Below are 13,600 nucleotides of genomic sequence, written 5' to 3'. Positions count from 1 at the left end.
GATTGAGAAATGGTTCATTGTTTTGTGTAGAATAAGAGAAGTTGACACTTCAAAATGACAATTTTTTATATTTTCGGTTAGCTCATGAGGCAGCCACTTACCAAGCTTTTTCACCTTTCCAATTTGCTTCAAAAGCAACCATGTAAAATGGTTGATATTGAGTTTTTCAGCAACTTCCCATATAGTTTAGTAAGAGGATCAGCTCTTCCGTGGTTGCTGTCAATGGGTTGTTGTCAACTTCTGAGGGCCGGCCCCTACACTCAACTTCAACTCATCTCCTTTGCAAAACTTCTTGAACTACCACTGCACCGTACATTCATTAGCAGTACCTGGGCGAAATTCGTTGTTGATGTTGTGAGCTGTCTCCACTGCTTTACCACCCATTTGAACTCATTAAGAAAATCACTCGAATTTGCTTTTTGTCTAATATCATTTCCATAATCTAAAAGAAATATAAACAGCAAGTAATAAGTCATTAACAAAAAAATAGAGAAATGCACATTAAAATGATGTCTAACATAAAAACATTTAAGAATGTATTTCAATATCAGACGGCAAATTTCAACAATGCAAAACTGCATTTACTTCTGCACCAACCTAATATTAAGCATGAAATACATGCCAGGTACTAAGTTAAGCATCACATAAATATTATGGCAAACCTCTCAAGGTAGCCTATCCAGTGGGCAAGATAATCAAACAAAACTGGATATTTCATTCAAAGTGAAAAAAATTCTGTTACACAAGTGACTTGGGGAGAGGAGGTGTGGTAGTTCAAAGATTTCAGAGAGATGACATTGCTAACACCAGAAAGTAATAGACTTTTGGAAATCTTGAGAGACAAAAATTACACATCAGCAAAATAATTTTAGGGTCTCAGACTAAGTGACTAACAACTGTTAACCCAAGGAAACACAAACATAAAAATAAGCCATTCTGAGTGGTTATTTGAATGGGATTGTAATTATAGACAATGTTTTAAGTTGCTGAAGCTGCATAAGTCTAAGGACAGTCTCTAGGTACACACTATGAGGGAAAAGATTACGCAGTACAATGGAAGTTTCACCTTTTAATAGAGCTCCAATAACTATACAAATTAGAAAAATGGATTATAGAGATTTTCTCCAAAATTTGATCATGTCCATCTGACTCACTTGTGTAGCTCACAGTGCCATTCCTTTGGTATGTCTTCTTCATGGGTAATGAACTAACATCAAGAAACCACGACCCTTCAGCTCCTACACTTTGATTTATTGGACTTACTCCACTCAGCTAACATGGAGTTAAAGAAGGTCAACCACCACAACATGGAGCCTAGAGTGTCTACAACTGGAAGCGGGAGGAGTGCATCCAGTACCCATATGGAATCTAAGCCCTCACTTGACATAGATGTGCAATGGACACAACCAATCCAATGTCCACAGAGAAAATGTGGAATGGGTGTGGGAACGGTAGCCATGGTGGCTGCTGGGTGTGGGGAACGGGAGGAAGAGATGAGATGTGGAGGCGTTTTCGGGACGTGGAGTTGTCCTGGATAGTGCTTCACAGACAATTACGGTACATTATAGATCCCCCCAGGGCCCACTGGATGGAACGTGAGAGAGTGTGGGCTATGATGTGGACCATTGACTATGGGGTGCAGTGATGCTCAGAGATGAACTTATCAGGTGCAATGGATGTGTCATGATGATGGGAGAGAGTGTTGCTGTGGGGGGAGTGGGGGGCGGGGGCGGTGGGGTTGAATGGGACCTCATATTTTTCATAATGTAATTTAAAAAAATAAATAAATAAATAATTAAAAAAAAAGAAAAAGAAACCACGACCATTCACCACTTTATATTACAGAGGTAGTTTCACCTCCCGCTGTGAGGTATTATACCATTCTACAGATGACGAATCTCAGGCTTCAGAGGAAACCCGCCAAGGTCATCTAGTTTTCAGCAGGGCCTCACTCTCTGGTCCTCTGATTACAGATCCCATCAACCCAGGTTCCTCCCAAGATGCTGCCACATTCCCCTCACAAGACTGGCTGACTCTGATAACCAATCCCTGGCAGCAGTCTCAGAATTCTTTTCAATGTAGCATTCCAGATAGCCACTCTTAATGTGACGGGTTGACATGCAAAACGAAATCAATTTGCTACTCCTTTAGAAGCAATCCAGTTTCCCTGAATGGACCTGGTTGGGTTGTGATCTTCATCCTCAGGCTGAGACACCATGACACACTCTCAGAATACAGAGCCCGTATGACTAGTAAGAAGGCAGGCTGGATGGTGGGCAGAAAAAAGGATGGTTCCCCAGAAGAGTCCAGAAAGAGGAAGGCTGTCCAGAGAGCCACCGGGGGACTTGGAAGTAGGCAGGATGGGATATCTGAATATGAAGAAACTGGCCTCAGCCAAAGCTTTGGTTAGGAGGAGATAAGGAGATCTGAGCTTGGTAGAAGAAAGTACCATAAACTAGGGGGTTGCAAAGCTGGTATGTGGAAAGGAGGAGAGAGAATATATAGTGCAAAATGACTAAACTAAAATTTTAGTGCAGAAAATAACTGCTCTTTGTGCACTTATATGCTCTCTCCACTAGGTCCGTTAATCACTATTTGTAACTATTCCACTCTAACAACCTAGTTTATCATAAAATATGCTTTGAAAGACCAAAGTGATCATCATTACTCCCTGTTTAGGCTGTTTTTGTTTTTGTTTTTTGAGGTGCCAGGGACTGAACTGAAACCGGGACCTCGTATGTGGAAAGCAGGTGCTCAACCGTTTGAGCCACATCTGCTCCCCCTGGTTTTAATATATAAAAGAATGCTTTCTTTCTATAGCTGCTTACCAAAGGCAGAAGAGGTAAACTCACAAAACAATCTCTATACAGATGAAAGTAAAGAGACAGAAACAGACTTAACCAATTAGAATATAAAGTTTTCATTTCATTCAAGAACAGTGTTGTTACACTATGCTTTAGAGTTAAAATTTTCTAAATTCTAAAATGTTAATACATCTAGCACATCCAAAAACAAAAACAAATTTAGAAATTAAAGACAAAACTTATGCTTGTTTCTAGAATTGAAAAAGCTTGCAATTCCAGAACAAAAAGCTGCTAAAGTATAACTTGATTGCTAACTTTTAAAATGTCTTGTCCAATTTTTTTTTTAAATGCAATGATATAGTACGATCTAGCCATCTCTTAGACAAAGAAATGTTTTGTAATCATAGTGAATTGTTGAATAATGCTTTCTCTTTTCCATACAGTCTTTAAAAACTGCCATAAATATTCATCACTATGAATCTAGGTAATGGAACACTCTTTAAGATGTCAATATCTGATACTATTATTTTATTTAAAAGAAAACAGCATCAGATTATTTTAAAAAGTTGGCCTCTTAAGATCACTGTTCTTAGTTATTCTTAAATTTAATGAAAAGATTATCGAATAAACTAATATCTTTTACTAATGTGAATATATAAATATCTTGAAGATTCTATTCATGTTTACATACCTATTTTAAAATAAACATTAATATTATCTGAGAAACTCCCATTTAACTACTAAATAGTTGGCAGGAAAAAAAAACAAGAGAAAATATTCTCATGTAAATCTCATGTAAAACTAACAAGAGAATCAGGAAGGTACTTATTGGAATTTAGTAATTTAATTTTTAAAAAACATTTTCACAAAAGAACGGTGGTATTTCTGTTGATTCAAAGTTTATTCCTTACAGCTATACTTTGACTTATCAAATCTTCATTTACTTGTTCTGTTCAGTATGTTTTGAAAGAATAGAATAAAATAAAAACAATTAAGTCAAAATTTTAACTACACGGTGGTGGACTTGGCCCAGTGGTTAAGGCGTCCGTCTACCACATGGGAGGTCCACGGTTCACACCCCGGGCCTCCTTGACCCGTGTGCAGCTGGCCCATGCGCAGTGCTGATGCGCGCAAGGAGTGCTGTCCCATGCAGGGTGCTGTCCCATGCAGGGGTGTCCCCGCGTAGGGGAGCCCCACACGCAAGGAGCGCACCCCGTAAGGAGAGCTGCCCAGTGTGAGATAAAGTGCAGCCTGCCCAGGAATGGTGCCGCGCACACAGAGAACTGACACAAAAAGATGACGCAACAAAAAGAATCACAGATTCCCATGCCACTGACAACAACAGAAGTGGACAAAAAGAAGAACACACAGCAAATGGACACAGAGAACAGACAACCGGGGTGGGGGGGGGAAAGGGAGAGAAATAAATAAATCTTTAAAATTTTAACTACAAAGGTAAGATTCTTAAAACCATTGCTACCAAAAAAAAGTGGTCTGCAGACTAGGGACTTCAGCATCACCAGGAGCTTATTACTAATGCAGAACCTACTAATGTAGCCCACCCTAGACCTAATAAAATGGAAATAAATGTCAATTAAACTGGGGGGGGTGTCAATTAGACTGACAAATGACTTCTCAGCAGCAAAACAGAAGTCAGGAGACAGTGGAATGGAAGTTTCAATGTCCTGCAATACAATAACTGTCAAGCCAGAATTCCTTACCTAGCAAAAATATCTTTCAAGAATGGAGGGCCAAATAAGGATATTTAAAAAGAATAGCTTTTTTGAGATGAAAAGTCCTTACTCCTTATAATTTTTTAATCCATAAGCGAGTTTCATTTTTATGTCTCATCAAAATGACTATTACGTGTTTTCATACTGAAACTGTTATTCATACTACTTTAATTTTATCTTTTTAAAAATTCAAACAATTAAAAATTCCATTAATGGAGTACACCTTGGGAAAAATGCATTAGGATGTGGACACTATTTTTTATCAATAATCATAATTACTTTTATGACTTTAAGCTGCTTTGTGATACATATTAGAATTAACTCCAATTTGAAAAGGAAGACTAAAGTTATAGACACACCTCGTTTTATCGTGATTTTTGCTTTACTGAGCTTCACACTGATTTCTTTTTACAAAGTCAAAGTCTGTGGCAACCCTGCATCCAACAAGTCTACTGGTATCATTTTTCCAACAGCATGTGCTCACTTTTAATTAAGGTATGTACATTCCTTTTTAGACATAATGCTACTGCACACTTAAAAGACTACAGTATAGGGTAACCATAATTTTATAACCACTGGGAAACCAAAAAAGTCATGTGACTCACTTTACCAAGCTCTTCCCTATCTTATGGTGCCCGAGGACCAAACCTGCAATCTCTACAGGTATGACCATATTGAGAACCAACAAGCACTGGTGTGAAGACTGTATTTATTTTTTTAAAAGATTTATTTATTTCTCCCCTCCCCGAGTTGTCTGTTCTCTGTGTCTTTTTGCTACATGTTCTTTGTCCACTTCTGTTGTTGTCAGCGGCACAGGAATCTGTGTTTCCCTTGGTTGCGTCATCTTGTTGTATCAGCTCTCCGTTTGTGAGGCTCCATTCCTGGGCAGGCCCCACCTTCTTTCACGCTGGGCGCACTCCTTGTGCGTGGGGCTCCCCTATGCGGGGACACCCCTGCATGGCAGGATGCACCGCACGTGGGCCAGCTGCACACGGGTCAAGGAGGCCCGGGGTGTGAGCCACGGACCTCCCCTGTGGTAGGCGGACGCCCTAACCACCGGGCCAAGTCCACTTCCCTGTAGACTGTATTTAAAGTTTCCTGTAAATAGTACAGTGTAGCAATTTGATATAGTTATGAATTCCAAAAACAGATATTGGGTTATGTTTGTAATCTGATCTGTACCTAGGCCTGATTGAGTTATGATTGGGGCATTGAGTCCCCGCCCCTTGATGCATGGGGACTCACAGATAAAAGGCACAGCAAAGGACAGAGTTGAATGTTTTCCGATGCTGGAGTTTGATGCTGAAGTCTTAAGCTGCAGCCCCAGGGAAAGAGACAGAGCAGTCTGTCTGATAGTCTACAGCTGACCTTGTGGAGGAACCAGAGGAGCTGAGCCCAGAGGAACCTAGAAAACCTGAAACCTCACAGACATTAGCAGCCAATCTTGCGCCAACATGTGAAAAGAGACTTTGATGAGGCAAGTAACTTATGCTTTATGGTCTGGTAACTGTAAGCTCCTACCCTAAATATACACCCATTTTACCTCCAGATTTCTGGTAGTTTGCATCAGCACCCCTTTAGCTGACTAATACATACAGTACAACTGGTTGCTCAGTGAGCAAGAGGAAGATGGCTCCTCAAGTGCTTAGAAATAAGGCTGTTCTGAGGGGGCATGTGGACTACTGGATGCCCTCCCCAATCTGATCGCCCCTTCTTCCACAGCAATAAACTTATCTGCCTACATTACCTACAGCTAAAGATGACATCTGCCAGCTTCCCTTGCAGCTAATTTTGGCCATGTGTCTTGATTTGACCACTGGGTTACAAGTCAAAGTAATGCGTACAACTTTTATATTACATCCTTAAAAAAATAAAGTTCCTTGTCCTCCAGATGCCATGTCTCCCTCCAGCAGGCCAGAACTATGCAGATGAGGATAAGTAAGTCTCCTCCTTAGACCCAGAGAAGGAAGCCACATATTTAGGATAGCAGAACTGCCCCACCAGCGTCTGCTGGTGGATGGTCTGCCAATCCTCCCTGGACTGTTGAATGAAAATAAACTTCTATCTTATGTAAGCATTGCATTTTCCCCCATCTCTTTGTTATATTAATTCTTTACTTATACCACAACAAATATGAGAGTTCAAAGCAAATATTAGGGTTAGCTCAGTGGTTAAGCACCTGCTTCATGTGTAGGAGTTCCCAGGTTCAATTCCCAGTACCTCCTTTAAAAAAAAGAGGTAAATATTAATACAAAAGAGAAAAGAGCAGTATTTCCCCACTTTTTATTAATAATTTGGCATTCCTGTTTTACAGGCCAGTCTAAATGTGAGTTCAGTCGGTGTCAATCAGCTGCTCAATTTTAGGGCAGACATGCTCAAAATCTCTGGTCCAGGAAGACAAAGGGTTCACTAAGGTAGGGCCTAACTCTGATGCATCCCATCTAACCTTGCCTTGGTGATGCCTAAGTGCTTCTTTCTTTTCAACCCCCAAGCCCTCTGTTAGTTAACAGTAGCAACAGTACCTACTATGTGCCAAGTGTTACTGACTCACCATCTCTGCACCACAGAACCAACGACATATAATTTTAGCAACTCAAGGTTAAAAAGAATATAAGCTGAAGCTTATTTTTATTAACTAATTATTTGAAATTGTAGTTCCTCAAAATTTTTTGTTTTCCATGTATTATTTCCCTGAGTGGGAAATCCAACCAACCCATTTTTATCCAGATGATTTTCCTTTGGAAGCTACAACTGCAAAGAAGCATATCTGAACCTTTGAAAGTTTGGTGAGCACAAGTGAAGAAGTTTGATATTTGTTAATTACTATTTTGCTTCAAGTAAAATTGGGTTAACTAGTTTACAGCTCTTCAATAACTCCCATCAAGGATACAGACTAAGAGCCAAGGGAGCTGGAAGAGAAGGCAGTGAATTATGCAGCTTGGGTACACACATTATTTCCACTAGCATCCCTTTATGGAACTAACAAAGCAGTCCAAAAGGGAGTAGGATGAGAGGAGTCTGGCCTCTTCCTACATGGACGAGCCTCAAAGGAAGTTGACATAAATATATTACACATTTAGTCAAACTAATACACACTGCAGTGCAAAACCTTTGTCAACAACCTTAATACATGATACTTTGTTAGTTAAGTTAGGTATTTTTAAAGAGGGTCCTAGAAACGTTGATACCAATAAACAGTTTTGATGGCAATCTTCAATTAATTTCTGGGCCAGGTGGTCTTCAAAATGTTCTAACAAATATCTTTCATAATTATACAATAAAAGAAAAAAAAAAACACAAAAAACAAAATTTAGTGCCACAGAAATTTCAGCCAATATTTTACAGTACTGCCTTTTGCCCTTGATCCCTTAAATGGGGTGGGGTCCTCTACTTTTTAAAAAGGGATGAACAATGTACATCTCTTAAAAATCCAAATGATTCGGTTCATGAATTCAGAAAGAATGTTAAAAGAAGCTTGTATTATCTACAAAATGGATAAAATTCCCAACCATATTATTCACATCATTAGCAAATGAGAGACATGTGCTGGAAAGAAGTGGTACATAATATACCTCACATCTGGAAAACTGTAACACACCCTCTCTGGTTTTCCAATCATTTAAAGCAGCCTGCCATTTTAATCTTCCTTAAAAACTGCATTCATCCTATCACCCCTATTTATGATTCTTCACTGGCTCCCCAATGCCTACAGAATAAAATCCAAACTGCTTAACCTAGTATTTTAGCCTTTTACAATATAATATAGTAGAGAAAACACTAGGCAATTAGGATTAAGTGCGTGCCACCAATCAGCCCTAGAACTGCAGGCCAAGTCATGGAATCTGAGAGGTAGAAAGAAACCATTCATCTTAAATGAGCATACTGCCATCTACCATGTCTGATCCAGGATTGCCTTGGGAGTGTAAGATTGTAGAACCACTACGGATAACTGGTTGGCAGTTTCTTATAAAGTTAAATATGTATCTATCCAATGACTGCAATTACACTCCTAGGTATTTACCCAAGAGTAATAAAAACTATGTCCACAAAATGTCTCATGCAAGAATGTTCAAAGTAGTGTTATCCATAATAGCCCAAACCTAGAAATAACCCAAATGGCTGTGATCTGGAAAATGGATAAACAAACTGTGGTACAGTCACTCAGTAAAATACTCAGCAGTAAAAAGAAATGAGCTACTGATACACATTAAGAACATGGATGAATCTAAAAGATGTTAAGTAGGGAAGTGGACTTGGCCCAGTGGTTACAGCATCCCTCTACCATATATGGGAGGTCCGCGGTTCAAACCCTGGGCCTCCTTTAAAAAAAATTTTTTTTAAATAAAAATAAAAATACAATTTTCTATCTGTAAAAAAAAAAAACAAAAAACCCCGGGCCTCCATGACCCATGTGGAGCTGGCCCACGCGCAAGGAGTGCCATGCCACGCAGGGGTGTCCCCGCGCAGGGGAGCCCCACGCGCAAGGAGTGTGCACCATAAGGAGAGTCGCCCAGTACGAAAGAAAGTTCAGCCTGCCCAGGAATGGCACCGCACACGCAGACAGCTGACACAACAAGATGACGCAACAAAAAGAAACACAGATTCCCGTGCTGCTGACAACAAGAGAAGCGGACAAAGAACACGCAGCAAATAGAGAACAGACAACTGGGTCAGGGGGAGAAGGGTAGAGAAATTTAAAAAAAAAACAAAAACTACAATATAAAAGACTTTACTTACGCTAAGTGCAAGAAGCAGGTGCAAAAAGTACATAATGGGGAAACGGACTTTTGGCCCAGTGGTTAGGGCGTCCGTCTACCACATGGGAGGTCCCCGGTTCAAACCCCGGGCCTCCATGACCCGTGTGGAGCTGGCCCATGCGCAGTGCTGATGCGCGCAAGGAGTGCCGTGCCACACAAGGGTGTACCCCGCGTGGGGGAGCCCCACGCGCAAGGAGTGCGCCCGTGAGGAAAGCCGCCCAGCGTGAAAAGAGCAGCCTGCCCAGGAATGGCGCCGCCCACACTTCCCGTGCCGCTGACGACAACAGAAGCGGACAAAGAAACAAGATGCAGCAAATAGACACCAAGAACAGACAAACGGGGGGGGGGGGGGGGGGGGGAATTAAATAAATAAATAAATCTTTAAAAAAAAAAGTACATAATGATCCCATCTATATAAATAGGCAAAACTCATCTGTGATGATAAATGGGGTGGAGCTGTGAGTGGCAGGGATGGACAAAAAGGACAAGACTATCTAGGGTTCTGAAAATGTTCTTGAAGGGTGTGTTTCCCAGGCATATGTATTTGCCAAGTCAATGATGTATTTAATACCTGTGTACTTGACTATGTATAAATTATACCTCAATAAAGAGAAAAAAATCCTTTATATAAATACCTGAAATCAATATTCTTTTTTTAATGCACATTTATTTTTTTATTGTACTTTTTTGTAGATCACAAAAAATGTTACCAATATTCTTTATTACTGACCTTACTGAAAAGCTTTATTAGTCCACAAAAACAAGAGTTTTTCAGGGTATAACATAGTGGCAAGAGGACAGTATCACTCAGACCACAAACCAATGATGAGACTTTAAGTAAATCATCTAAGTTCTCTTGGCCTCGGTTTTCTTATCTATAAAATGGGTATAAGAAAACCTACCTCACTGGGAATTTATAAAAATTAAGCTCATGCAAAGCATCTAATACAGCACCTAGTACACAGCTTAGTAAATGAATAGTGTAGAAAAGAACAATTATCAAACATGAAAAAGATCCACTTTACCTACCTGGCATAACAGGCAATCACTTAACACAGGGAAAAGCCCTACGGTAGACACTTAATTTGAGTTATCTGCCCATAACCCTACCCTTTTTTCTGAAAACTCCCTGCCTTTCTGATAACTGACCTCATTCCCTCCAGATGACTGGCAGGGAGGAATCCCTTGTTCTTTGGCAACCCTGTTGCTGTCCCGTAACAATGATTTCAAAATATTCATGTACATCAAAGTTTGGGTAACCAAATTATATTTAAAGGTATGAGGGAAATTCATTATTTAAAAAAAAAAAAAAAGCCTAAGTTGTTTTGTGAAATGCAAAAGACTTCATTTTATAAAGATTACCTGTATTTAATTGAGGCTCTCCATAAAGCTAAAATATGCACACCAATAACTGCTTTCCACAAAAAGTGTTCAAACGGTAGACAAAGCAAGCTGAGTACTCTCCTTTTATCACACCAATATTGTCTGGTTGGATTACAGCCAATGGCAGGGCTCAAGTAGATTTATCTTTACTGTAGATCACTTAGTACATTTGCCTAATGCGGTGCCCTAGATTTTACAAACTACTTTCACTGATGTACTTTAAATCTGCAGATGTGACCATTTTCAAGGAGGACACAAGACACCTGTATCAAATAATCTGTCTTGATCATAAATAAAAGCACTAAGTATATTTGCGGCCACCTCTCCTTTTGCTTTTTGTTACAGAATTTCTTGGCTTTTTAGCAAAGTCAGGGTGGAGCCAACAGTGATGTTTCACACTGCACAATAAGAAGCCACACGTACTAAAGGACTGTATGAAAGCTTTTAAGGCCCAACATTTCTATAGGCACTCACTAAATGAAACTTGAAATTGTAAACAGCACAGAGAACAACCATATGCGTGGTGAAAAAATGTTTTGCTTAAAGCGGGGTGACAAGTGAGTTCACAATTCGACATAATGTCCTTATTGTATTTTTTAAATTAGCACAGTATTAAGTATGAATCGACACACACTGATTCAGGATTAAGAAGATAAATTTTTTTCTCATTGAAAAGTTCTACGTGCCGTTTTACTACCATTCTTAGGGCATTTCCTCGCGATGCAGAAAGGTACTCATTGTAAAGTGGCCTGGGTCTAAGTCTCCATCATGATGTCATAAACCAAACATGCAGAGGAATCTGACCCGGCGCTGGCGCAGTCTAGGCGCGCCAACAATCACCCTAGAGCTGGCGGGGAGGCGGGGAGGCGGGGAGGCGGGGAGGCGGAATTCCGTCCGGTTTCCTCGCCTCACCTGATCATCACTCCTCCCCATTAAAAGACGATCTTAAAAGCTCCAACCTAAAAAAAAAACATCAGATTTGCCTGCGGTGTTTGTTAAAAGGTACAAGGATCACCTGCAAATGGGCAGGAAAGAGGTAAGTGGGTGTAAAATGGCTTCCCCCGGCAGGCTGGAGCGCAATAAAACACAAGCAAATCCCTTTCTAGAGTAGTGTCTTTAGAACAAACAGGTGAGGGGAATCCTTCACAGGCGTAACGAGAACCTCGGGCCATTTCAACTCTGGATCAGAACGTGCAAATTAAGTGGATGCAAAGCAAAAAAGACGACGCTGGGAGGGAGAAGAGGCATTGCAAATCTTCAACCCTGACCACAAAGGTGGGAAAACAAGCCCAGGCAGCTCAAAGACGGCTGTCTGGACCGTCCAAACGCAGATCCGGGAGGATTTCCAAAAGAAAGGAGAGGGAAACACGTGCTCCGCAGGTAAGATCAGAATTGTCTGACCACTAACTGCACTTCCACGGGAAAACCCGGGGCTGCGCGCCTCAGCTGACCAACGGCTCTCAGCGAGATCTGAGGGATTTCGAGCGCTTTCCTTCCCTCCAAGCCCCCACCCCACGCCATCGCCTCCACCCGCACGAAATACTCCAAACTTCGCGGCCGCGAAGCGATCCCCGCCCCCCTCGGCCTCAGCCCGAGGGGCTCTCGCCCATCCCGCCACAGGTTGACCGAGCAGGGGGGAGGTGGGGTGCCGACAGGCTCCTCCAGAGAATTAAGTTTCTAAGAATACAACTTCAGGCGGATTAGCGCCGGCGTCACCCAGCCCTAGGCCGCCACCCCGGGGGGCCCGCACGGCCGGGCGAGGCTCGGCGCCCGCGCGCTCCCTCCGCGGGGCCCCCTCCCGGCCTCGCCCGGGCCGCCGCGCTCACCAGGTACCAGACGCCGAGCAGGATGGTGCCGGTGCGCACATGGCAGCACAGGCAGCAGCTGTTCGAGTAGAACCGCGTCCAGGGCGCGACCGTCTTCATGGTTCGGGCCGCGGGCGCAGTTGCGCGAGCGCGCGCCCAAGTTTGCAGGAGCGTCGGCCGCGTAGCTCCGGCCTCCCCGCGCCGCCGCCGCCCGCTCCCCTGCTGTCGCCGCCGGCGCTCCCCGGCCCGCTCGCCCGCCGGCCCTCGCGCTGCCTCGGCCGCAGAGCTTCCAGCGGCTGCCGCGGCGGGACCCTGCGCTCCGGAGGCGGCGGCGGGAGGAGGCGGGGCGGCCGGCGGGCCACGTGACCCGCGCCGGGGCCCGTGACGTCAGCGCGGGCGGGGGCCAGCTGCGGGCGCCGCGAGCCTCCGCACAGCGATCCATCACCTTTGAACCCTCCGCGGGGGCCAGAGTCTGCTGGCAGCGGAGTTGTTTCCGACTCTCTGTCTTTTATTTGGTTGTTCGTGTAACTCTTTTATAGGTTTGAGATTCTTTTACAGTCTAGTTTGTTGGGATTTGCTTTTTTTTCATGCCCTTTTACTTCTATCTTGCAGATAATCCGTAGGGTCAGTGCTGTCCCTCTTATCTCGCGTACTAGAGGAGGGGAAACTGTACTTTGTACTGCTGAAGCTGCTGAGAGCAGTATGTCTCAGCTTCCCAGTGCAATTACTGTGGTAGCAATGTTTTCCCAGAAAATAGGATGTGTGTCAAGGGCATCCTCGCTGTGCTTTGCGTAGCATTTTTAATCATGACTGCAGCTCTAAAGAAGCAATCATCAAACGAATTCCTGCCTCAAGGTCTCTGCTAGACACAACACAAAGTGTTAAAGAGATACTGCAAGATTCGACTCCAGTTAGGGGTTTATTTCCTCCCAGCTGGTGTTTTGTCTTTGAGCACCTTTGTCCTAGATTATCCTCTGATCACGGTTAAACCCCAGCATCTCAGACAGGTTGGATCATTACCAAGTGGCAAAGGGGGGGCGGGGGATGGGGGAAGGTTCAATTTAAAATTCTTGAGGACAGGTTATATAGGAAGAAAGGGATATTAGATAAGGCCATTT

General features: G+C 42.7%; 1 protein-coding gene across 1 annotated transcript in view; it reads right to left on the bottom strand.

Annotated features, from left to right (window-relative positions):
- LAPTM4B (lysosomal protein transmembrane 4 beta) overlaps nt 1-12,773 on the bottom strand; it is a 72,942-nt gene extending 60,169 nt beyond the window's left edge. The window contains exon 1 of the mRNA XM_004461282.5: nt 12,504-12,773. Coding sequence (XP_004461339.1) covers nt 12,504-12,602 — 99 coding nt within the window. The 5' untranslated portion in view covers nt 12,603-12,773. The remainder of the gene's footprint in view (nt 1-12,503) is intronic.
- Between the last annotated feature and the right edge of the window lie 827 nt (nt 12,774-13,600).

Source organism: Dasypus novemcinctus, chromosome 14, assembly GCF_030445035.2.
Source record: "Dasypus novemcinctus isolate mDasNov1 chromosome 14, mDasNov1.1.hap2, whole genome shotgun sequence".
NCBI classification, from domain to species: Eukaryota; Metazoa; Chordata; class Mammalia; order Cingulata; family Dasypodidae; genus Dasypus; species Dasypus novemcinctus.
The sequence above is the reverse complement of the archived record's forward strand: the minus strand, read 5'-3'. Positions and strand labels throughout refer to the sequence as shown.